At 44.1% G+C, this 21,587-nt stretch overlaps 3 protein-coding genes across 3 annotated transcripts; 2 read left to right on the top strand and 1 right to left on the bottom strand.

Annotated features, from left to right (window-relative positions):
• Positions 1 to 1,200: 1,200 nt before the first annotated feature.
• glyctk (glycerate kinase) lies at positions 1,201 to 6,932 on the bottom strand. Its single transcript, XM_008289433.1, has 5 exons — positions 6,608 to 6,932; positions 3,141 to 3,527; positions 2,902 to 3,053; positions 2,375 to 2,550; positions 1,201 to 2,289 (listed from the first exon to the last, which is right to left on the bottom strand). The coding sequence occupies exons 2-5, from the start codon at positions 3,494 to 3,496 to the stop codon at positions 1,399 to 1,401; spliced, it is 1,575 nt and encodes a 524-aa protein (XP_008287655.1). The 5' UTR covers positions 3,497 to 3,527; positions 6,608 to 6,932; the 3' UTR covers positions 1,201 to 1,398.
• A 35-nt stretch (positions 6,933 to 6,967) lies between these two features.
• wdr82 (WD repeat domain 82) lies at positions 6,968 to 10,883 on the top strand. Its single transcript, XM_008289445.1, has 9 exons — positions 6,968 to 7,363; positions 8,222 to 8,319; positions 8,893 to 8,959; positions 9,051 to 9,150; positions 9,249 to 9,365; positions 9,454 to 9,609; positions 9,810 to 9,879; positions 10,178 to 10,320; positions 10,685 to 10,883. The coding sequence occupies exons 1-9, from the start codon at positions 7,203 to 7,205 to the stop codon at positions 10,712 to 10,714; spliced, it is 942 nt and encodes a 313-aa protein (XP_008287667.1). The 5' UTR covers positions 6,968 to 7,202; the 3' UTR covers positions 10,715 to 10,883.
• A 1,040-nt stretch (positions 10,884 to 11,923) lies between these two features.
• Positions 11,924 to 18,857, top strand: twf2 (twinfilin actin binding protein 2). The gene is made up of 9 exons (XM_008289458.1): positions 11,924 to 12,103; positions 14,856 to 15,034; positions 16,014 to 16,109; positions 16,222 to 16,326; positions 16,476 to 16,490; positions 16,677 to 16,802; positions 17,219 to 17,369; positions 17,672 to 17,793; positions 18,220 to 18,857. Exons 1-9 carry the CDS (start codon positions 12,007 to 12,009, stop codon positions 18,385 to 18,387), a joined length of 1,059 nt encoding a protein of 352 aa, XP_008287680.1. The 5' UTR covers positions 11,924 to 12,006; the 3' UTR covers positions 18,388 to 18,857.
• Positions 18,858 to 21,587: the final 2,730 nt, after the last annotated feature.

Raw genomic sequence — 21,587 nt, 5'->3', positions numbered from 1 at the left:
GGTGATGCATGTAGTTCTGCTGCCTGAACACTAGATGCCACTAAAACTACACAGTGGACCTTCAAATGGCAAAAAAGCTGTTGAATCAAGTTCTTGGCAAAAATTACAACATTCTGAGGAAATTTGTAATGAAGTGCAAATAGGGACAAGGAGACAATTTTAAAGTACTGAGTATTTAAGAAGGCAGCACAGTAGTTAACTGTTAGTGTAACACAAGCTCTGGTTATAATCAACAGAGTCCCTCCATCATGAAGCAGGATGGTGGACTGTGGGAAGCACAGTATTAAATCCTGGAGGAGACCTACTGCATTTTGCAAGAAAAGGCCAAAAAACGGATTAGAAATGTGTTCTGTAAATGTCCTGGAGGAGCCAGTTCAGTGTCGACATCTCGGTCCAATTAGTGCTTTACAGGATGACCTGATCGTGGCTTTCAAAAACACTTCAAGCAGTTTTGCAAGGAAGGATTGGTGACAAAGTGCAATGATGAAATCGACCTGTTGGTGTTTCCCCAGAAGCTTCTTTACATGAGGAGGGTGAGCACACGCTGATAGTTCTTTGTGTTTTCAATTTGACAGTATTTTTCAGTCATGTGTCAAAAGTTTATTAATTCCACTGGTTTTTTTTTTGGTTTTTTTTAAAGAAAAAAAAGGTCAAAACAGGGTTTAATACTTTTTATGAGACATCCTGTGATCAGCTGTTAAAACTAACAACTAATAATGGTAGAGACAGCTCTGCAGGACAAGACAATGCACTGATGACGCACTGAGTTCTTTTCAGATAAACTGAACAACAAAAATCATCATATTTTAGGCACCGGAGTCTCCATGTTCTCCCCGTGCAGCGTGGGTTCTCTCCGGGTTCTCCGGCTTCCTCCCACAGTCCACAAACATGCTGAGGTTAATTGGTGATTGTAAATTGTCCGTAGGTGTGAATGTGAGTGTGCTTGGTTGTCTGTCTCTAAGTGTAGCCCTGTGATAGACTGGTTACCTGTCCAGGTGAACCTGCCTTCACCCTGAGTCAGCTGGGATAGACTCCGCCCCCCATGACCCTGGTGAGGACTAAGGTGTAGAGATGATGGATGGATGGAATTTAGGTACGGTAAGAAGCTGGCGAGGCACCAGGACGGGCAGATTAGATTGTTGTCATACACATTTCTCATTGGTAGAGCTGTGTCTAACAAAATAAAATAAAAAATAGCAGTGATTTAAAAAAATATATTTATTATTAGCCAGTCCACATTTTTTAACAATTATGCTCTCTACTGAAGAAATCATTAATACTGATAAAACCAGAGACATTTCTGACAAATTCAACCCCTAGTTTCTACCTGATCAGGTCAAGTCATTTATTAATTTTCTATCCCAATCCACTGGATGATTTAATTTGATGAGGTTGGAATTATCTTATGTTAATGGGAATCGCTGGGATAAGTAGCATGTGCACATCCATCACATTAGTGCAGGTCAGGCCGGGTACAAGCAAACGCTTCCCAGCAGAAAGACGAGACAACAACGTGTAAGAATCATTGTTGGAGAGGCAGCTGTCGATGTCCAGCCCCTGTGATTGTGCTTCATCACACAAGCCTCCATCAGTGATGGCCCCTGCTGCCTCGGTGGGTCCATCCTGACCATCAGTGCCCCCGCTCAGGAAGACGGGACCATTAGGTGGGAGCTTCAGACCTCTCAGCTCCAGTCCCACCCGCAGAGCCAGCTCCTGGTTGCGACCGCCTCGGCCTTTGCCCGTTAGCTCCACGGTGGGCTCCCCGCCGGCTAACAGACACGTGGCGCCCCAGCCCTCTGTGCGTCCTTCGTCCATGACCTGCATGGTACGGCACAGGTCCCAGGTCTCCACCCCGACCTCAGGCCCCAGCCTCAGCAGCTCGGCGGCAATCTCTGGAGGAGGTTCCTCTCGGGAGCAGGCGAAGCGGGCCAGAAGGCCGTAAAGTCTAGAGACGGCCTTTACATCACCACACACTCCTGGTGAAAGCACGACAGGGCGGAAGCCGAGCTCTCGAGCACGGCGACCTGCACACTTCAGGGCAACGCTGTTAGAGCCGATCACTGCGTTGAGAACGTGTCCTGATGCATCGGATTCATCTTTGTTCTCTGTCCATCGGGGCCCTGGCTGCCCGAGGACGTCCTTTACTGACACCGGCAGAGAGTTCAGTAGCTTGTAACGTTCAAGGATGGATAGAATTTCCTCAGGCCACACCTCACTCCTCACTGTGGGGCCGCTCGCGATCAAGTCCAGTGGATCCCCGATCACATCAGACAGTATCAGGGCCACCACCTGTGAAGAATAGAGGAGCGTCACTGGACCCGTAGACCTGAAATGACTCCAATAAATAGCTGTTTAATAAACATAAGCCTGTTACCTGAGCGGGGTGAGCGTGATGTGCAAGACCTCCGCCCTTCAGGAAAGAAAGGGCGCGACGAACAGTGTTCAGCTCTTGAATCGTGGCGCCAGCAGCTGCAAGCTTGCGGGTGACGTCTAGTTTCTCTTGCAATGAGATGGGTGGGATGGGTGCAGGTAGCAGCGCAGAGCCTCCACCTGGATGGAGATGAACCAGCTTGTGTTAAAGACTACACTGAGCTAAAAGAACTCAAGTCGACAATTTCATTTAGCTTTTATCCAAAGCGACGTACATCTGAGAGTAGATCACATTCACACACCAACGGCCACAGAGCTGCCATGCCAGCTGCTGCCTGCCATCGGGAGCAACCTCTGGTTCAGTGTCTTGCCCAAGGACACTGTGACTGTGGGGTGGGCGACTGAACCACCAACCTGCCGATTAGAGGCCAACCCGCTCTACCACCTGAGCCACAGCCGCCTTCAAATAACTTTATTTATCCCCTAGGGTCAATTCAAAATTCATTAATCAGCAGTAAGTGAGAGTGTTACCTGAAATGAGGACCAGCAGCAGGTCCTTCTCTGTCAGCTGACTGGCCAAATGCTTGATCCCTTCAGCTGCCTTCTGGGCGTCAGCGTCAGGTAAGTTGTGTTTCGCTCCCTCCATCACTTTGATGCGACTGTTTTCTTTTAACAACAGATGGCTGCGATGGAAGCAACAAATGCTGTTAAGCTTCATCTCACTTCCTTCACTATTTGTTGACTAGTTTGCATGGTGTAGTGTTGCCTACCCTTTCCCGTGCTGCTGTAGCGTCTGCTGGATCCCATGTGGCACGCTGATGACTCCTTTGACTAAATGATCGCCGAGGATCCTCTCGGCCTCGGCAGCCATCCCCAGCACGGCCTTACCGAAGCCCACCAGGTGCAGGTTGTGTTTGAGTGTGAATTTGTGACCGTCAATCGTGACCGAGTCCTCCTTGCGCTCGATGCTCTGCCGGACCACCGTGTCTGGCTGCACGGCCTCCACGGCGGCCGCAAACACTTCACGTGCCCGTGAGTCCATTGACATTTTGCACAATGTGGGTTTTCTTCTGCCCACGAGGGCCAGAAAAGGCTGAGGCCGGAACAGGGACAGAACGCGGGCCATGGACAGTTCAGTGGGTCTGAGCAGAAGCTTCCTGAGGGATCGAAAATGTGAGTCACAGTTTAGAAAAGCAGCACAAAAAGAAAATGTCGTATATATTACAGCTATTCAGAAATAGTTTAGTGATTATTTGTCACTTCTATCAGGCAGAGGTTTAACTGAATATACAATTATTCATGATATCAAACATTATCCTTAAAAGGAATCTTTGTGGAAGTTGATGGCGCTGTTCAGTTATTGCTCTGAATAAAACCTCAGTTAATATCTTGCACATGATTAAATCAGGGTTAAACTAGTGAGTGATGCTGTTTTATCCATATTTTACCCACATTAATTAACATTTCCCTCTTGTGTTACCTGCTGGAAAGTGTACAGACTTTCACCTACTTGGTTTGCGTTTATATCAGCTGAATCCTGACTTACATCATCCCCCTAAGTCAGATTTCCCTTCAAACCTGTGCTTTCTCGTGAGGCTGCCTACCTGCAAAAGCTGCAAACGGGATATAAAACCTGTGGATTCCTGTGGAAAGCTGTTGCGTGTGCTCCAGCTCAGCAGTGAGGCGGCGTTGCACAAATGTGACCGGACACTGACTGGAGCTGTGTACTCTGTGTGTAATGATTGACTGGGACGGATCACAGGCCACATGGAGGCACTGACCACCCAGCTGGGAATCTGTCTCTTCAGCTGGACTTTCTTTTTTTTTTTTAGCCACAGCCTCGGTGAACAAAAAAACGAGGGCTCAGTGATACCAAAAGTCAACTCAGTTCAGCTGAACGGAGTCATGAGTATCTGGCAGACTTTGGAGCCATTTATGCTGCGGCAGAGTTCAAAAGGTGCACAACTGAAAGCTTTGTGGAGTCCTGGACGGCCAGACCTGTCAGTGAGGCATGTCAACACAAGTGTGCATTGTTTATTTATACTATAATTATAGTCTCATGTCTGGTAAGCCTCATGCAGCACCACATACAGTCTGATACATCAGCATGAAAACAGAAGGACTACAGACTACTGTATGAGGTGGAACTCATTTTGAACTATTTTTGTACAAGACTGCAGTGAATGACTGTTGTCAGTGTGGCCTGATCTGCTTTTATCTTCTCAGTTAGTTTAATATGGTTTGTAAAAATTCTGGGAAACAGTGAGAAACACCAACACAAGTCCTCAACAGAAGTTCAAACCTCAAAATTATCAAAATTACATCAAAATGACTAAAATAACTGAAGTGAAAAGCAGCAGACCTTCACATTTGTGCAGCTGGAATCATGAAATGTTTTTACATTAACGAAAAAGTAAATGTTTAGCGAAACAGTTAGTATTTTAATTAAGTGATTAATTTCCTGTCAATCAACTGATCATTTCAGCTGCACTTGTATAAAGTTTGGAGTACTTTAAAGAGCAGCCAAACATCATATTTGATATGTTTTATGTGCAATTCACTGTGATTTGTAAAGTTAACGAGTAACTAAAGAAAGAAATAAAGTTCAAAGTGCAATATTTCCCATTGAAATGTAGTAGAGTAGAAATAGAAAGTAGAAAATACTTAAAGTACAAGTAGCTCAACTTTGCATTCAAGGACAGAGTTGGAGTAAATGTAATTCGTTACTTTCCACCACTGTTAGCTACTACGGAGTCATTTATTTTAATATTTAGGTAAAGAAAGTAAAATATTTTGATGCATCATGGCCTCTCCATGTTTGCATTATTTCTGTGTTAAACATAACGTATTTACTGTTGTGTGTTCAGATGTACTATCCTAGAAATACAGGCCACACAGTAGGAAGTTTATGCAACAGAAGTCAATACAACAAGTTTTTATTCTTTTCAGTACTTTGTGTACTCAGTACTTCTCTTTGCTCGAGGGGCTGTACTGCTCTAGCTTCCTTTTTAAATGTTATATTTGATTCATGGCGAGCGCCTTACTTGGCTGAGTCATGTTGTCTCGTTTTCTTGTACAAACCGTTGTGTCCTTTGGATCATTATAATACTGGACTACGGCTCTTCTGCCAAGCTTCTGGGAGTCATACTGTCTGTCAGTATATCTACAGGCAGTCCTGGTGCCATCTATAAAGTCATCTGCCTGACACCTTCTGAACATATCATGATGCTGCCACCTCCATGCTTCACTGTCAGGACCATGCATCCACTGTGGGGGTTGGGGGTCCTGGCCATGTTCACGCCAGACATGCTGAACCCCATCTGAGCCGAGCAAATTTATCTCATCTGACCAAAGAATGTGCTGCCAACATCTACCAGGCTCGTTTTTTAATGTGGTATGTTTTATATTAGAGAGCAACACAATGTTGTCTGTAAAGGTTCACGTCAGTCCTTCACTCTGAGCTGTCACAGAAACCAATGTTCTCATTATAACACCTGTACCACATCTGGAGCTCTCACCTGTCTGGTTTTTAGAGGAAGGTTGAGAAAGTAGCTTGTTGTCCATGCTGGAGTTTTAGGAGGACGGCCACTAGTTATTAGTTCTATATATGTGCCTTCTGGTTACTTTCATTAATGTTTCTGTATCATTTTCCATCTTTGTGAAGTACAAAATTAGATTTTTTTTTTTTTTAAATTCCAGTGGAAATTATTTTTCATTTTTATCCAAGATGCTGACGGGCAGATAGACTCAGTCCAACAGAACAGAGGGTTCTGGTGTACACAGGTCATTTTCTAATCATGTTAATAATAATAATTAGGCGCTGGAAATCACAGGTTCACTCAGGTCACAGCATCACAGGTTTTCTGTTTGTGTATCAGCAGTTATATGTACAAGGCCTGTGTTTTCATTATAGTCTCTCCAGTGATTAATCTTGACACAAAACACTCGTCAACTTTGACATTTAAACGATTTTGTACAGAAGTTCACTCACTTCTGTTGTAAACTGTACATTTAATATATGAGCATTATAATAGAGTTGGACAGAAACGTACCCCATGTGAGATAATATTATCCATATTACAAAACTAAAATAAACATATCTGATTACACTGTTAGATATTTAAGGATAAATGAAACCAATAACTCTGTTTAATTAGTTTTTTTTATGCATATTCAGTCTTTAAACAACGTTCAACAGAAACACACGAGCATCAAACAGAGAAGATAAAGTTCATACCTCAGACCTTCCTTCCTGAGAGGACGTGAGTCCTGCTGGAGCTTCTCCTGCGCTCATGTCGCTGCTTGGAGCAAAACCTAGAAGCTGTCAGTGAACAGAGCTGCTCACAAACAGGCAGAAGGTGCTGGAGGTGGATCCAACCAGAGGACACCTTCTCACACAGGTTATAGCAGAAATGAGTCCAGTCCGGATGTTTGCAGGTGACGGAAAATAAATAATACTTTACTCTTAACTTGCTTTAAGTCGCAGGGTTTGTTTAATAACGTTACTGCTGTTTGTGTTTATGGTTCTATGCAACTATCGCGATAACTTCCTATCAAATCGCGTGGTTTCCGAGCCGATGCGCGTGTCAGGTGATGAATATGCGCGTAACCGACGTGGCGAAGGCGGTGCTTTTCCCTCCTCACTGCCGTGGATAAAAAAAAAGTGTCACAGGCGGGATTCCGTCGCTGTTTTTGAACTAAACTAATTTTAAAAATTACGTTTTTGCTCCGCTGCGGTCTGTACATCCGCGGGAGTTTGCACAAGTGGCGTCTGTGAGGCTTTTTAAAGTGAACCGAGGGCCTGCGTCCCCTCACACTCAGACAGGCTAGCCATGAAGCTAACGGACAATGTGCTGCGGAGCTTCAGGGTCGCTAAAGTGTTCCGAGAAAACTCAGACAAAATTAACTGCTTCGATTTTAGCTCAAACGGAGAAACTATCATTTCCAGCAGCGACGACGACTCGTTAGTGTTGTACGACTGCCAGGAGGGAAAGTAAGAGCGGCTTCCGGTTCATTTTACTAGCGTTGTTTTTGACGTTAGCTCCGTGCTATGCTAGCTAGCGAGGCCTAGTGCGCCGCGCTAGCGCTCAGCAGCGATTTTATGAGATTTAATATTTCTGTGTGTGCACTTTTTAAACAACTGCAACCATAATCCTGTAATTTTCTCATGTCTGAAGTTATATACTAGTAAAGAATGTGCTTTGTGGCCATCATATCATTTGAAGTATTTTTTTAGCTGGCGGCTATAATCACATTTTGTATGTGAGTTTCTTAAAACCAATATAAAGAACTTGTCAATAATAGTTATTCCACCAGCCTGTTTTATAATAGGCCGAACTAACAACAAATACATCACTAAAGCCATTTAATATTTTGATGATTAGTTTACAGCTAAAATGTCTGTTGATTCCAACTCACCAGATATGAGCACATGTACTGTTTTAAATCACTAAATTGAATATCTTAAGGAGATTAGAGGCTTGGATGGACAACACAAGCATTTTGAAGATGTTAGAGATTTTTCTGACTTTTTATAGATCAAACACTTCATCAGCATTTAACAGGAATATCCAATAATACGTGTAGTTGCAGCTTTGCCTTTAATCTGAATTAATCTGACCTGCAGGCTAAAGACACACATGCTCATAATGACATGTCAGCACCGACATCTTATAATTGGTGCCTTAGAGGCCAGAAAATCTTCCTATGTTCACTACATAAATATTTTTAATAAAGAAAAGCTACTAACTCTGCATTAAAGGTGTAAGTTTGGTATGTTGAGGCTTGTGGTGATTATATGACAGCAGCTTAACTGAATGAACTGATCTGTGTTGTTTCTGATTCATGGCAGACCCAAGAGGACCCTCTACAGTAAGAAATATGGAGTGGATCTGATCAGGTACACACATGCTGCAAACACTGTGGTCTACAGTTCCAACAAAATCGATGGTATGTGGATGAAAACGCTCGCAGTTTCTGTTCAGCAATGTACCAAGAATTGTGTAAAAGCTGATGTGATGGCAGCTTGTAGAAGTTGTTCAATGATCTGATATGTTTCATGACTTAATGATGTGATAGTATTTGGTGGTGATGTCTGGCAAAGTCATTCATAATTTAAGAGCATCCAGGAGAGGCGACTGCTGTGCATCTCAATGTTCTGCCAGATTCTTGTTTTAACATGTTTATTCTATCAGCATCGTGATGTGTTTTACCGGTCGGACTGTAGAGATATCTGCCAGGGATCGGTGCTGACGGGGCGCCATGTGGACGCCTGCTGCTGGATCACAAGGTTCCCCCTGCTCACTTTGGTCTGAGGTAGTTGTTTGTACAGTTTGAGGGTCTGTGATTCTGCCCCATACAGGAGCTAACTGTACAAGTGACTGCCTTGCCCACGGCTGAGTCTGCTCATCTGACCTGCTTGTAAACGACTTCACATGTGAATGTCTGCTTGGTTTTTGCTGCTGCTGTTCATGACATCGTGATGCTATCCTCAGTTTAACGGTGTCCCTTACTTTCTTTCAGATACCATCCGGTACCTGTCCCTCCATGATAACAAATACATCCGCTACTTTCCTGGACACAACAAAAGGTGAGAACAGAACAGCACCTTGATTTCATTCACAGCGTCTTGTTGGACGTTGCTGTGTTCTTATGTTGTGTTCTTGTGTCTTTGTGACCAGAGTGACGTCTCTCTCCATGTCTCCTGTGGACGACACATTTATTTCTGGCTCATTAGATAAAACTATCAGACTATGGGATCTGCGGTCACCTAACTGCCAGGTGAGGATCTCTGCCTCCAGCTGGGGCTGTTCTGTTTGTAATTTATATTGTGGTAAGAGTCGTATAATCACACTGACATTCTTCTCTGTTTGTTTTAGGGCCTGATGCACCTGCAGGGGAAACCAGTTTGCTCCTTCGATCCAGAGGGCCTCATTTTTGCTGCTGGAATAAATTCAGAGATGGTTAAACTTTATGATCTTCGGTCATTCGACAAGGTAAGAGGGTGTGTTGGTGTTTGAGAGAGAAGCTGTACGTTAGTCCGATTCATGATGGATGTAAAGTAAATAACTCTCCTGTCAACAGGGTCCCTTTGCAACCTTCAAGCTTCAGTACGACCGGACATGTGAGTGGACGGGACTGAAGTTTAGCAACGATGGAAAACTCATTCTTCTTTCTACCAACGGTGGAGCTCTTCGCATCTTAGATGCTTTTAAGGGTGCTGTGCTACATTCCTTTGGGGTAAGAGACAGACAAGGGAGGAAAACACGAGTCTGTGGAAGTGACAGACCTTTTAAATCCAACAAAATTAGATATTGTTCATGTTTTTGAAGACCAAGATTTGAAACAACAAACCGATTATAGATGTTATAAGGTTTAACGTGCAGTTCCAGATTATTTTACTCAAACTACCTGCTCATCGACTCTTCTTTTACCCACAGGGCTATAACAACAGTAAAGGTGTAACGTTGGAGGCTTCATTTACTCCCGATTCTCAGTTTGTTATGATCGGTAAGTTAAAGTTCCCATTTCTGTCTAGTCACTGCTTTAGTGTTGAAAAATTTTAAGAACAAGACGTTTATTGTGACCGTTATGACAAATATTAAATTCACCATCAGTTGATTTGGGATTACAGACAAACTAATGACACTTATTCCAAAATGTTCGTGATGCCACAAAGCGAACGTTTTACCTGTTACACAACATTTATCTAATGTGTCTCAGATGTACTCGACTCAACAGACTTTCTTTTTAAAGAACAGAGCTCCATCTTGTAGGAGTTTTTTGTTAAATGTTTGATGTATTTCAGGCTCTGAGGACGGGAAGATCCACGTGTGGAACGCAGAGAGCGGCATGAAGGTGGCTTTATTAGACGGGAAGCACACGGGTCCGATCACCTGCCTGCAGTTCAACCCCAAGTTCATGACGTTTGCTAGCGCCTGCTCCAACATGGTGAGTGGAGGCAGCGGTTGAGCAAGTTCATTCCTAAATGTTTCGCCATCTTAGTTGAAATCAGAACTGATAGGAGAGGTGTTTGGTGACAAGTTGACGGGATTTAAGCGCTGTTCTTACAACATGTGGTTACTGTGACACGAGGAGACGGCGCTCGGTGCATTTTTGCAGCCGGCAGATCAGGACTAATAAAGAAGGAGGCAAAGTAAATTGGATGCAGCTGATTTAGATCTAATAAAACCAACTGGTGGTTGTTAAGAAGAACGCTTCTAATTTAATCCAATTAATTATAAAGAGTACTGGACGGTTGTTCGATCCTGTGGACTTCACATATAACCAGAACACGTCGTGTTTTATCTTCCAGGCGTTCTGGCTCCCCACCATCGATGAGTGACGGCAGAACGGTGACGCCGAGGGACCAGCAGGGGGCAGAGCAGTCGCTCCGTGGGGGCATCACGGGGAGTGTGGAAAAAATGAAATTGTAAATATGGAGTTCACAGAAATAGATCACTTGTCTATCGTTTTTTATATTTTCTATTTAACATTAAATCTTTTCTTTGTAAGCTATTGGTGTCGACTCAGTTATTGTGGTCGTTGTTGGATTTTTAAAGAACTGGAGCAGCACAGAAGAGAGTTTATAGGTTTAACCTGTGTACATATTTAGGTTTTTAATAAACATTTAAATTCAGACTCACTGAAAATATATTGAACATTATTCTGGAGGTAAAATATTTCTCAAAGTACAAACTGTTTTATGTAAATACTCCGGAAACAACTCACAGTGTTTGGTTTTGTTCCTTTAAGCTTTTCTTTCATGTTGAGTTTGTTTCACTCTCAGGTTTAATTCTGAGTATAAATCACAGCAGGAAGTATTTTTATCTCCAGTTGTCGGTTTTGAAATTTGTTGTCTGAGATTGGGGAGAAATGCAGGTTCAGGTATTTTATAGCAGCAAAAAAACATCTTGCACAATGTGTTGACCGTCGGCGTCGTCATGTGAAGACGGGGACGGACGTCAAAGTGGAAAACGTGAAGTAATCTTTCCAAAGCAACGCGCTTCTCTGGATCAGATTTATTGTTCCGTAACATGAAGCTGCTGCTGCTGCTTTTGTTTTGTCTACAGAACTCAGATGTACATTTATGATTCATAAACATCAGAATACTAGTGTTTTATTCATCTAAATAGGAAAATAAAGATTCACTGTGCTTCATGCTGATGTACCTCCGAGTTAAATCGTTCCTGGTATCTCAGAGTTTGATAACCAGGTTTGCAGGTCATGCTCTGCTGCTCCTGGTCTGTGGTGGGTTGTTCACAGGCCAGCTCAGCCCTGGACAGTCAGTGGGAGCTATATTTGGGAGTGGAGGTGATCAGGTTCCCTCTCTGTGTGCACATGATACTGTCCTAGTTACTTGAGCAATGTCCCTTCTCATAGTGTCACACAGTCTGAGCGAGTCCAGACACACTCAGCGATCTTCTTCTTCAGCAGTCGCCGCTTCTGATCACCATCAGAGCTGAAGGACGCTGCTTTCACGTTGGGACTCTGGTTGGACTTTGGTTTCTCCTGACTGGACTGAGTATTTTCGGCCTGGTGCTGTGGAGCTCCAGTTCCCGTCCGCTGCTTCTCCTCCGTCCGTCGACCGCCCCCTGCTACAGCCCCTTGGCGGGAGGAAGACGCCGCTGACCCGCCATGTTCCTCGCACTAGTGGTGACGCCAGAGCTGAGGCAGTTCCTGGCCAGGGCAAGAGGTGGAGCAGTGCGCCTCATCAAGGTGCGCATCCAAGACGGTGAGTGACCAGGACGGTGGAGAGGAGCTGCCAGAGATAGGCACGAGTCCAGTGGAGTGAAGTTTTGAGTCATTTGTCATGGTGGAAATATAAGAGAAGCATTACTAATTACCAGTTTAGTGAGTTAAAGTGTCTCCCAAACCTTTTAAACTTAAATTAGCACTGCAGCCATGTGCTTTTATGGATTACTGATTGATCCTAATGTCAGAAAATGGTGAAGAAACATCAAAACACAACATCTGGAAGCCCAAAGCGACACCTTCAGATGTCTCGCTTTGTCTGACCAGCTGCCCAAAAACAACTAAAGAGCTTCAGTTGACAATAATATAGAAGATAAACTACAACGAGGGGTTATTCGGCAAGAAACAAAAACGCTGACGAACGTATCTCCTTAGAGTTCAACCTAGAATATCTTTTTATAAATAAATTAGCAGAAAGCTGAAGGGTTGAAAGGCCTCAAAACAGACGTTCATTTTCATCCAGATGGTTAGAAGACTCCTTGGTCATTCTGTAAGTGGCTTTAAATCAGATGTAAATGCAGTTGTTCAGCTCTATGAGTCTGTAATGGTGCCTTCAGCTCAACCTCTTCATACCTGAGAGCTGTACAGTTCATATATAAGTGGACATGGTTGTGTGTTAAAGGGTCAAGAGCAAGAAAAACAAAAGCTTGCCACAGACTAGGAAAGAGGATTGGATGAGTCAGCTGAGCAGGACGATGGTCAGTGAGGCGGCAGGTTCGCTGATAACGGAGGTGGACTGAAATGTTCATGAGGTGTTTACATCTTGTTTTGGTTTCTGACAAATGCCGAGCTGTAACATGATTCATGGCAGAGGCATTCTGGGACTTTTTGGGGGCTATCTTTGTGAAGCGTTCCTATCATATTAAATATTTGGGCTCATATTTGGAGGATTGATGTCAGTCGCGCAGCAGACGAAGGGCGTCAGGTCTTTTTTGCTTCCTGACTGAAGCACTTTGATCTCTGGCTCGGCTATTTGGAGCGACATGTGACCTGTCATGGCAGCGTGCTGACGCTCAGACGCTCGTGTTTGTTCCAAAGTCAAAAGAGAAACGAGATCTCTGAAGCCGATTTCATCACCAGCGTGCCACCCAGCTGTTCCCAGAGAGCCTCATGACTTCACCGTTTTGTCCCAAAGCTGAAGCAACAACACACAACACCTCATCGTCTACATACAGCTTCATCACAGGCCCACGGAGGCAGGAGAGAATGGCAGATGGAAAGTATGTGCGTGCAGAGCTGGAATGTGTTGCGGCCCAGAATAGCAACACGCCCCGAGAGCCGGTCAGGAAATCCCCCCGCACCCCCACAAGGGCATCAGACTTTGGGTTGATGTGTGTGTTTTGTGTGGGTGTCATCAGTGTTTGTCAGAACCGCAGAGAGATTTAAGGCAGCCTCGTCAAGTCGGTCAGAAATTAATCCAGCGGTATTTTTAACTCAGTCTTCCTCCGCTGTCACCGAAGAGGCCGTCGGACTGACCAGCGGCCTCATATAGGAAGAGGTTAGTCAGCAGAAACCGTAAATCCATCATGTGGAGCTGCTTGTCTCTGGTGAAGATGAGCATTTGTCTATTATTGTCTGACATTTCAGTGAATAATCACTAATAAACTAACAATAAAACACATTTAATAGCAGCAAAATTAAAAGAGTTAGCCACATTTATTTCCTCTTTTCTTGACAATGTAGAGCAAGTTGTGAGGTTCACATGCATTCACCCTACAGCTGTTCATATTCTGCATATATATATGTACACTAGGCTCCAGCCCCCTGTGACCCTCGTGAGGATTAAGCGGTTTATAGATAATAGATGGATGGATGGATGTATACTGTGCTTGACTTGATGGATCTTAACCGGTCCTGTCAGAGGTCGAAAGGAAATTAAAACCAAAAAATGTCCAAGTTATACGTGAGAAAATCTGTATATTTGCATGTTTAACGTCCCTCTGCAGTCACTGATTAACACCCTGACAACTCATCTATATAAAGTTTATAAGGTACATTTTTAGAGGTTTTTTCTTCCAGCCTTAAAATGTTTTATACGTAACGCCAAACCTTTGCTTTGTCTATAATGAGCAGATTTATTCAGCCGTATGCACTCCTCGAGCACACCAGCTCACCTGAGGCTCTGCTCAGACACTTTAAAGCTGGTCCATGCTACACAAAGGCTCGTTGTAAGACTGAAGTAAATCCATGTTGGAGCCAGAAATCAGTTCTGAAGGACAGGATTCGTTCCTTTGGTTTGTTTTTGAGGCTGTCGTCGCAGCTGTTTCACTCACGGTGTGACTTTCAGCACATAAAAACATCATAAGGACATGTTGACAAGGACGGGAAAAAATAAAGAGATTCACCAGAGGAGGTCTTTAAAACTTAAAATAAAGTGGTTAAAAAAAAGACCTGAAAATAAGTTCCAGCTTATGCTTTAAAAAGTACATTAATAACAGGAGTAAACCTGCTGATTTAAAATAAGGTTTGTATTATTAAAATAGGTTTGACACTTGTTGTGCTGCACTCTGCTGTTTTGTTTGTGTGATTACTGAAAGGCCAGATTAGATAAATGTCCAGGAGGTGTTTTAATTGAATCTAAAGGAAACTGAACCAATGACATAAGAGCAACTTTGACCCACTGTCCATCTTCACACTACCATCATCCTCCTGTGTGTGGATCATGACTGGCTGCTGTGTGAAGGGCGCGCTACATATAGGAGGTATGTGATGAGTACTGCTCTGACTTTCAGAGCAGCTGGTGCTGGGGGCCTACAGAGAGCCGGAGCAGAGCTGGGACCAGGACTACGACCACTTCCTGCTTCCTCTCCTGGACGACCAGGAGCCCTGCTACATCCTGTACCGCCTCGACTCCCAGAATGCACAGGGCTACGAGTGGATCTTCATCTCGTGGTCTCCGGACCAGTCTCCGGTAAGACAGGCCGCTTAAAGCAGGAGGACTTAAACAATAAGAATAACATCGGAGGCTGCAGCTCCTGAACTGGATTTAAAAACTACTGCACGATACCAATGAGGCCAGACACTCAGCAGGATAATACACACAGACAAACAGCATCAGCACCATATGAATGTAAACATAACTCAATATCAGGGCACCAGCATCACCACCAGTACATATTAGAGTTAATGAGTTAGTTAAAAAATGCACTGAGCTCCTCCAGCTGTGAGCAGGAGTTAAAAGCAGATCATGCTAGCAGGTCTTTTGTGAAGCTTTGGTTGATAATATGGAAACAGATCAGATAAAAGGCCAATAATCAAAGTACACACATTACACTGCAAATAATCTGGGACTTGCCAAAATTTAAAATCTTATTTTTAGACACGATAGATAATCTGACTTGTTATAAAAGTTATTTACTCATTTTTAGTCCTTGATTTTACAGTGCAGTCTTAAATTGAGCTTTAAAAATCATATTTCAAGATTTCTTATCAAGCAAAATTTACGTGCTGCATGGACAAATGATTTCACGAGTTTTAAATCATTTTCTTCTCCAGTTTAGTGTTTATATCTTATATTTGGGGGCTGCCCTTTTGTGCAGTGAAAAAGAAACGTATCATCACTTAAGAAGAAACCTGAGAAGGCGACCGTAGGCCTGGCGTGGGTTTATTCCAAAAATACAGAATCCTACATTTCCTATAATCATTACTTCACGCTCCTTTTTTTTTTTTTTTTTTTTAAGAAAATACAGGTTTAAACTCCCAACCTCAGGATTGTAAAGCAAGCTTTCTCTTAAATCCTTGATGACAATACTTAACTAAACATATCCTTTTGTATTTTTTTTTAAATTACACTTGAGTTTGTAATATTAGTTTGTTTTTAATTTGTGTAAGTTTCCATCCAGCTGCCAAAGGTTTAGAGCGACCTGCATGTTCTCCTCTGGTGGCTGCAGGTTAAGCAGAAGATGCTGTACGCTGCCACCCGGGCCACAGTGAAGAAAGAGTTTGGTGGAGGCCACGTGAAGTACGAGATGTTTGGCACGGCTGAGGTCAAAACCGTTTCAGTTCATTACACCTCACTAATGTCCATTCTGCCCTGATGACGTGTTTCAGTGTCTGGTGCCTCCTGTAAAGCGCCTCTCGCTCTGCTTACAACACTAGGAGGACATCTGCTTGCTGGGCTACCAGCGCCATGTGTCGTCCTGCTCAGGTCCTGCCCCGCTCACACTCGCTGAGCAAGAGCTGCAAAGGATCAAGATCTCTGAGGTGAGAGGTCAGCATGCCCTCAGCGCTGCCGTCGTCATCGCACATAGCTCTGCATATGAGCTCCATCCTGTTTTTAAACTGGTCTGCTGGTGTCTTTATTTAACCTGTGGTGGGAGGAATCTAACGTTTTTGTGTGATTTCCTTTTCAGGGCCGCGTTAAACAGGTACGTTCATAAACGATCGCTGTGTGCATCCGATATGAACTCACAGGGTTAAAGGGTAATAAGTGGTCATTATTTCAGGCACATGACACTGCAGAAAGTATAAAGCTTTTCTATACAGTTCAACATTTTGAGGATTTCCTTTGGCAGTTTGAAAACACATGCATGTCTGCTTGCTGCCCCCTGCAGGTGAAGGCAGAGATCAGTGTTGACACGAAGCACCAGACGCTCCAGGGCCTGGCCTTCCCTCTGCAGGAGACGGCCAGGAGAGCTCTACAGCAGCTGGCCCAAAAACGCATCAACTACATACAGCTGGTGAGCCCAAGGAGCTGAGATGATCAGAACAGGGTCGCTCCGAGACGTGACCAGAGGCTTCAGGCTTTACTAACAGCGTCAGGATCACTGTGTTTATATGATCTGGGATGGTTTCCTAAAGAAGTTGTTTTAATAAAAGCAAGTCTACAAAATCAATCCAAGGCCCGCTGGAGGATATGTGCAAGAATAAAACGTCCATAACAATAGCATCAGGAGCAGTTTGGTGTCCGTATATAATCTATCATGCCATATCTGTACATGTGAAAGGTGCACAGAGCTTCATTATAGCTTTATCTTTAAACTCATGCACTTTAGTATTTCATGCATCTTCCTCATTTACATCTAGGTGCTGTCCTGGTGCAGGATCAATAAAGTTGATCTAATCTTCATCCGTTCATGTATTCATTTTGTTTCAGAGGCTGGATGTGGAGAAGGAAACGATCGAGCTGGTTCACGCTAATCCAACAGAAACCCGAGATTTGCCCCGCAGAGTTCCCAAAGACACTCCCAGATACCACTTCTTCCTCTACAAACACTCCCACGAAGGAGACTACCTGGAATCTGTCGGTACGATGCTGATCCTCCAAGTGTGATAATCCTCCTGTTTGTCCGAGATGCATTCAGAGCTCTGAGGAACTGGACCACAGACTCGCAGAGATAATTCTGGATCGTCTGCGTAACTGGTTCCCAACTGGTTGCACAATAACTCCTCAATGTTAAGCAACAGCTTTTTGTAATTTCACATCACAGGAAACGTGGTTGATCAATGTTGTTTTCCTTCTTTTAAAGAATGTGTAAATATGAAGAAAAGCTAATTTTATAGATATAGATTACTCTGATTACCTCATGTTTTTCATCCTTTCCTCCAGTGTTCATATACTCCATGCCCGGGTACAGCTGCAGCATTAAGGAGCGAATGCTGTATTCCAGCTGCAAGAGTCGACTACTGGAGGAAGTGGAGAAAGATTACCATTTGGAAATCGCTAAAAAGGTACCAGATGGACGGATGGGGGGATGTTGGGACAGAATATTAGATAACTCGGCTTCATACAGAGTCCCAGCTCCTGCTGAGGACACCGAACGCCATGTTTTGTGTATTTTCAGTAAAAAAGATTCAGTCATACTACCGGCAGCGTGGGGAGGCTTTGGCACAGAATCAACGATATGATTTACAGGAACTATAACTGAACAAATGTGAGGGTGGACATGTGATGACATGACTTGGGCTCGTGACCTCAGGCCTCTGAAATCCTGGTTACAGTCCTGCTGAAAGTTACGCAACCCCAAGCTGACTAATAAATGCCAAAGTTATTTATGTCATTTCTCTTTAATGGATTTCGGGGGAATCGTCTGAACACACTGCGTCCACCTGTGTGATTGTTTTCTCCTCTTTTTTTTTTGTTTCATTTGCATCTAGTTGGAGATCGACGACGGAGACGAGCTGACAGAAGACTTTCTGTACGACGAGGTCCATCCCAAGCAACACGCCCACAAACAGGCCTTTGCGAAGCCCCGGGGCCCTGCAGGAAAACGGGGGCACAAGCGCCTGATTAAGGGGACGGGAGAGGCTGTACAGGACAGCTAGAGGTGGACAGTTGTGTCTGCAGCTTCTGGCCTTCCTCCCCATTTCTCCGACGCCACGACCGCCTCGTTAGGCCCGGAGGAACCAGCACAGCGAGGGCTTTCCTCTGCTGTTTGTGACACTTGTGATATTTAACAAATGTGTTGATAAATTCTCTTCAGTCTGTCTCTCTTGGTGAGGTTTGGGCAACGTTTTTGTTGGGCAACAAATCAGGCAAATAAATATAAAGGAATCAGGCCGAAGCACAGACAGACGGCCTCGTTATTGTTCTAAAGAGAATCTGTTCCTCCGCTGTGTAAAATAAATCTGCAGTTTACAAGATAATCGACCGGTACTGAACTGTAACGTCCCAGACAGCTGCTTCAGGCCTCACATCCAGCCTGCAGCACAGGTTTTGTATCAACAGTGTTTGTAATAAAAAAGAAAAAAACAATATCAAAGGAAATTCCAAATAAAATTGTGTTTCTACTGTGGACTGGATCTTCTGGGTCATTCAGCACACAGTGATGGATCCATGTGGAGATGCTCTTATACGTGCCACATGTGTAGGCTGCTGACATAGACGAGAGATTATTAAATTAAATCCCCCCTTAAAGAGGCATTAAACCAGAGCCACAGCTGTTCATTGAGACATCTATCCCACAACAGCATCCGCAAGAATCTCTCGCAGTAAATTTCCAGCATTTGAAAGTCGTCACTGTTTTGAATTAACTCCATAAAACTCCATAAAAATCAATTCAGCTGGAGATCTGGCCCGAGCGCTCTGACTGCGTCGTACAAATCTGCAGCCCTGGCACCTCGCAGGGATTCCTGGTGCTGAGAGTGAATTCTGCGATGTGCTCTTTTTAAGACAGAACAACTGGAATCCGTTTCAAGCTTCAGCGAGTTTCCTCGGCCGGAGGATCAGCTTGCATGGATGCTGTGAACTTTCTCTCTCGGCAATCCTCGTGTGCTGCGTCTTCCACATGCCGAAGCACAAGTCTCACAACAAACCGGATTACAAACCTCAGGTTGAGTTTCAGTCGTGAGTCAGACACGGCGCTGGAGGTTTGCTCCGTCGTCGTCGGTTTGTTTGGTCGGTCGTGGTTGTCCAAGAAAATGTGTGCTGATTAGAGGTGAAGGGTTTTTTTTATGATGGATGTTGACAAGTTGTAATTGGACAGAATAATCTACGGTCATGGAAGGCCAAAAATAAACTAATAACAGCTGACAGGTAATCGGTCATGAAGCAAATTTAAATTTGACCGGATTATGGTGCTAAAGGAAGAACCAGGATCATCTAATGAAACCGGTTCCATTTCAGTCCAGTCATTTTTTAAGACATTTCACTGTCAACCTCGTGGTGGCGCTAGAGACAAAGATCCAGCAGTTGTTAAGGTATTTCAGCAACCAATGACGGAGCTCCATCAGACCCACACGGTGGCTAATTAGTTAGCACCGTTAGCTCAGCAAGAAGGTCCTGTGTTGAACCCGAGCCAACACCAGAGCCTTTGTGTGGAGCGGTTGTTCTGAGAGCTCCAGTTAATCCCAGAAAGAATAAAAGTTTAATTCTCCAAAGTGCCCTTCAGCAAGGCACTGGCACAGAGCTGGACCTGGTTCCCAGTGTCTGAACACGGAGGACGGGTTGAATGCTGAGAATTAATTCCCCCACAGGATCATCACAGATCGCCAACATTACGCCCTTCAGCTGTATATTTTTGGGGCTTCTTGCCTTTATTTAGAGCAGCAGAGACAGACGGGAAAGAGGGAGAGACCTGCAGCAGAGGGTCATGAGTGGGAGTCGAACCCACGACCACTGCGTTGGCTAACTACAGCTAACTACAGCTAACTATAGCCCTGTCCATGGGTGGCCCACTCAGCTAGGTGATCTGTAGGGACGCCCATCACACATACGGTTTGATCTGAACACTAAACACTGCATTTCCATCCTCATGCACCACCACATTCATCTGCAAAAAAAAAAACCCACACAATACTGAGAATACAGAGAAAGCATTTTGCAGATTTTGCCAATTAAAGCAGCTAATCAGCTAATTGAAATCGACAAACAGTTCCTGCATTCAGGAGCAGCTCCTCCAGGCCTCGGCACACGAGCACGAGCTTCTCTCCAAACTGACAAATTTATGTCACTGATTCCAGGCATTCAAAGTTTTTCTCAGAATCTTCTTCAAATACTCTCCTTTTTTTTTTCCACAATGGAGGAGAACAACCATTATTCAGCGTGTCCCAGACGTCACCCTAATTCCTAGTAAGTTCTCAGTATGCGGCTCATTCACACAGGAAAAGTTTGTATATGTGACACGCTGGTGAGCAGCGGTCGGCGCTGATTTGTGGAGTGGTTGCTGACAAGCGAGGTTGTCCTGAAATGTAACGTAGAGTGGAAATGAATCAGTCGCAGCTGGAAGTGGAGAGAGACGGCTTTGGGAAGACACTGGAATACAAAAAACAAAATCTTAAATCTGCCAAGAATATTTTATTTCAAAGGCGGCATTGTTCCACAGCTGAAGCCTGATAGATGTTATGGTGCAGCTGATGCAGAGCAAACATGAGCCAGAGAATGGCAGCGGTCTGGTCAAACGCAGCCAACTGGTAATTCATTATAGTCCATAGATAATAATGAGTTTAATCAGCTGTACCTCTGCATTAACCTGGTCTGCAAAGACACTCCGGCCTTCCTGGTGTCTGACAGCGTTTCTGTGTTGAAACCCAACATGTGGAGCCATCTGGCCTCACGTGGAGAGAAAGCACACAGCAACTTTCTAATCTCATTACCAAGACTGGAAAAAGCACAATCACCCGAATTTACTGGAGTGTTCGGAGTACGAGGAGACAAACGAGATAAAAGGGCTGCAGCTTCTTTTTAATTTATGATTTGCGTGCACTAATCACAAAACGAACGTCGGTATGACGACAATCAGTTCATCTCATGACCGCCCGTGTCCGCACAGCTTAACGCGTTAATGATGCAAATTCAGCGGCGGGTTGGAACTCTGGAAGTACTGAACAGGACCGGCCTGCACACTCGGGTCCAACACGTGTGTTTTATAATAAAACTAGACGTTCAACAGGGAAAATAGTATAACAGGGTACAGTTTTAGTCCTCAAGTCAAACTAGAGCTAAAAATGTGAGTCATGAATGATAATAAAGGAATTTTAAAGCAGAAACGTGTAAATCTGCAGGTTTGTTTAGTCTGACATGACAG

The sequence above is a fragment of the Stegastes partitus genome, unplaced genomic scaffold (genome assembly GCF_000690725.1).
Source record: "Stegastes partitus isolate 25-593 unplaced genomic scaffold, Stegastes_partitus-1.0.2 Scaffold14, whole genome shotgun sequence".
Taxonomy (NCBI): domain Eukaryota; kingdom Metazoa; phylum Chordata; class Actinopteri; family Pomacentridae; genus Stegastes; species Stegastes partitus.
This window is presented reverse-complemented; position numbering and strand designations above follow the sequence as displayed.